Genomic DNA, 3,975 nt, shown 5'->3' on the forward strand with positions numbered 1-3,975 from the left:
CTTGAGCCCAGGAGTTTGAGGTTGCTGTGAACTAGGCTGACGCCACGGCACTCTAGCCCGGGCAACAGAGCCCGACTGTATCTCAAAAAAAAAAAAAGAAATTCAGAACTTTGAAATCCCAATTATATTGAAATAACAAGATGTTACCCTTTGTATAGGTCAATTATTGGGCAATGAATTTGCATTTCATATGCATTAGAACTGTGGTTCATTCAACTCCACTAAATGTTAGGATAAAGGAAATTTTTATTTGGCCACAAGAAACAGATTCCTTAAAAGGGCATTTATATTCCAATTAAACTTAACAAAAAGTATCCCATTCCTCATAAAGCACATGGAACATGTCAAAATGTGCAAATTTTACTCAGGCAGCTAAAATATTAACTATGTATATATTTTAAAATACAAGCAAAACATTTACAAAATGAAAATTAAATTAACAAACCTCCTGACGGCCACCAGAACACGCCAATGAAAGTGGAGTATCCTTAGTTCGTTCAGACTGTGCTTCTATATCTCCACCTTTATCCAAAAGGATTTCAACAACTCCGACATGTCCTGCTGTTGCTGCCAGGATCAGTGGTGTGAAACCTAAATCAGGAAACAAAAATCTCAAACAAATTTGTTTTGTATTTATTTTAAAGCCACTGTTTTCAATTCTCTATTATTTTAGTTAAAAAAAAAAAAAAAAACAACTTCAGGGCAGATACTGATTGATATTTAACATAAAACTGCTCTAAACCTCAAGTTGTTAGTGACAAAAACATATAAATACCTGATAAAAAAGAAATGCTAAGTCAATAAAAACTGTTATATTTATAATGAACTTTGATGCCTCTGAACAAGCTACCTTTGAATTAAGAAGGGCAACCGCAACTTGTTCTACTTCCCTAATAATCTATAGTTTATTTTTTGAATTTTTGGAGAATTATTTGGCTCTGCAGATTAATGAATCTTGATATTCTTAATTGAAATATGCTTATCTTTCTTATCACTGAGATGGTCTAAGAACTGCTTATTGGTAGGGAAAACTTACAATTGTTTTCTGATGTATCTACACTCAGCTTTCATTTCTGACTGACATTTCTTACCTTTTTTGTCTCTGTGCTCAATTTTAGCATCCCGTGCAATGAGTACGGATACAAGTTCTTCATGACCACCTGCACAAGCTAGTGTTAATGCTGTGTCATGATTGCTCTCAGTCTAGGAGAAGAAAAAAATAAGTTAGATTTTTTTTTTTAACAAAAGGGCTATCAATTGAAGAGCAAATAATATTTCTTTTCACAATGATTTTACAATGATAATTTGCCTTTCCAAAGGAAATCAGAATGTGCAAAATAAGTTTAAATAAAGCAATCTACTCACATGTGCATCAATGTCAACTGAAGGATACACAGGGGGCACAGATTGGGAAGCCACATTGCCTGGAGTCTGTGAACAGGGTTCAGGTGTAAGACACTCTGTGGTCTGAGAGGAACTGTTTGAACCAGTGGGCACTCTGCTACTCACAGCTGAAAAACAATATTCATATTGCTAAATTCCACTTAAAACAGTAAAGTCATTTGTACATAGAAAAACACAGAAAACAGAAATTTCCGTAGCAGTAATATATAGTAGTAGTTAAATCATAAGCTTTGGAATTAAATAGACCTACAATTGAATACTATTTTCAACACTAATTTTCTGATCTTGGGCAAGTAACTTCTCTGGGCCTCAATTTTCCTTATATGTAGAATGGGGATAATAACAGTCACCTGCCTTGGAAGGTTTTTGGAAAGATCACTTGACAGAATGCAGGTAAAATACTTAACACAGCGGCTGACACTTAGTGCACATACAATAAATGGGTAGCTTTTACATTGTCAACAGGCAGAAAAGAGTTTCTAATGAAAAATAAAAGGAGTTTTATATCTTAGTTTGTAAAGCCAATTAAATAAAAATATCCTGTGGACAACGCAAAAAAAAAAAAGGAGGAGAAAAAGGGGAAGGGAAACCAGTTAAAATATTTCTCACATAAATAGCAGGGAGTATGTGTTTTTAAAATTCAATCTATTTTGAAAATTTGCTAAAATAAATCAATGTCTGAAAGTCCAAATATTTTTTAAATGAACATAAAGTTCTACTTGGGATCTCAAAATTTGGTGTCTGAGTTAATTGAAATCACACATTTTATATCTCTCAGTGTTTCTTTCTTTCTTTCTTTTCAGAGACAGAGTCTCACTCTATCACCCAGGCTGAGGTGCAGTGGTGCAATCACAGCTCACTACAGCCTTGCACTCCTAGGCTCAAGTGATCCTCCCGCCTCAGCCTCCCCAGTACCTGGGATTATAGGCATGAGCTGCCATGCCTGGCAAGTTTCTAAATATTTATGTTTCATAAGAGATAAACTTTGACTTACAGAGGGGGAAATAGGACTTATCTCAGAGGGATATTGGGAGTAGTCCAGGAAATACTATATATAAAGCATTTAACACAGTGTTTGGCACATAGATAGTACTCAATAAATGTTACTATCAGATATTTTATAGCACTTTAAGTACTATTATTCACTGTATTAAAAGATAAAAACATTACTATTCAAAACTCAAAAAACATATAATCATTAATAATATAGAGAAAGTTAACAAAGCTTCAGTGATGGCAGTAACGTTATATTTACACCCAGACTAAAAGTCAATCAAAAATACACAAGATTTACAGGAAAATATAAGCATTTTAAGTGTTGGAAAATGTTTTCTCTGTAGAATTTTTTGATATCACTAGATCCCATTCAAAGATACTGTTCACAAGTATGAATGACTCAGTTTAGTATGTTATAGTTTAAATAATTTAGCAAAGTTTAAGATGCCTGTATGTTTCTACATGATACATCCCGCCCTCCTCCTCACCAATATGTATAACCATCTTGACAATAAAAATTTCTGTAGCTTGTCATCACACAAATAACATAATTTAAATATTCAGTTACAAATAGGAATGATTATTATATATGTTTGTTTCACCTATAAGAATATACAAAATGGAATCAAAGCTTAAAAATGTTTGTCATTCAATAAATTAAAAGCATAGAGTATTTTGTTATACCTCCTCCATGTAGCTGATATGTTTAAAAAACAGTTCAAAAAAACAAGATACTAAAGATTGATATATTGTAGAACTTTTCTAATAGTAAGACTTTAAGAGTGGTCCCATAATTATTAACATATACCTTAGTAAAGAATTACTTTTCTATCATTATTTTGTTTATTCGTGTTATCTTTTTTATTACAAAAAACAGATATTTTTAAAACTTTAAATAGTTGGATAGAGTGTTATGCCAGAATATGATGCTGTAAGAGACTTCTTTGCAGAGTTGGCTTTTAAAAAATACTTTTGTGCATTTAGCAGCTCTGTTACCAAAAATGTGTTATTATCAACTACTGCACATTTTTGAATTACATTATCCTAGAAGCATTTTTTGTCCCTGTAATAATGACAATCAGAAACATCCCACAGCAAGTGACTTTAATAGAATTAATTACAAATGAAAAGTTACAAAAATAAAACTAGAAAGTAGCAAGTGACTTAAAAGGTACATGTGAAATAAAGGTTGTATTAAGAGAAAATTACACCAGGATTATAACATTTTCATAAATTCTAAAACATTTCCTACCTCTGAATGAAACATCTCTAAAAATGACTAACACAGACTGCTACCACAAAGGTCAATATGTAATTTAAATTAAATTTATACACTATCCTAAAATGGGGTAATAGAAGAACTAGGTGTAATTATTCTACTTGATTCTTTATGAAATTGAAGATAGTTTTGTAGGCAATATGGAAGAAAATAATAAATCTTACTATAAAAAATTTCACTGATACTAGGTGTACATAAAATATATTGTGAGGTTTTAATAAATTTAATGGCTATAATTTTTTCTTTGTAATAGTAACTTTATCAAATAGTTTCATGTAAATAAAAACCTATACATA

The 3,975-nt window shown here is 31.6% G+C and overlaps 1 protein-coding gene across 1 annotated transcript in view; it reads right to left on the minus strand.

Moving 5' to 3' along the window:
• The window catches only part of LOC105824025 (ankyrin repeat and KH domain-containing protein 1-like), a 198,639-nt gene that overhangs the window by 61,982 nt on the left and 132,682 nt on the right, over positions 1-3,975 (minus strand). The window contains exons 13-15 of the mRNA XM_012661359.1: positions 1,366-1,511; positions 1,092-1,203; positions 446-591 (exon numbers count right to left, since the gene is read on the minus strand). Of these exons, the coding sequence (XP_012516813.1) occupies positions 446-591; positions 1,092-1,203; positions 1,366-1,511 (404 nt within the window). The remainder of the gene's footprint in view (positions 1-445; positions 592-1,091; positions 1,204-1,365; positions 1,512-3,975) is intronic.

This window comes from Propithecus coquereli, unplaced genomic scaffold, assembly GCF_000956105.1.
Source record: "Propithecus coquereli isolate 6110/MARCELLA unplaced genomic scaffold, Pcoq_1.0 Scaffold709, whole genome shotgun sequence".
Lineage (NCBI taxonomy): Eukaryota > Metazoa > Chordata > Mammalia > Primates > Indriidae > Propithecus > Propithecus coquereli.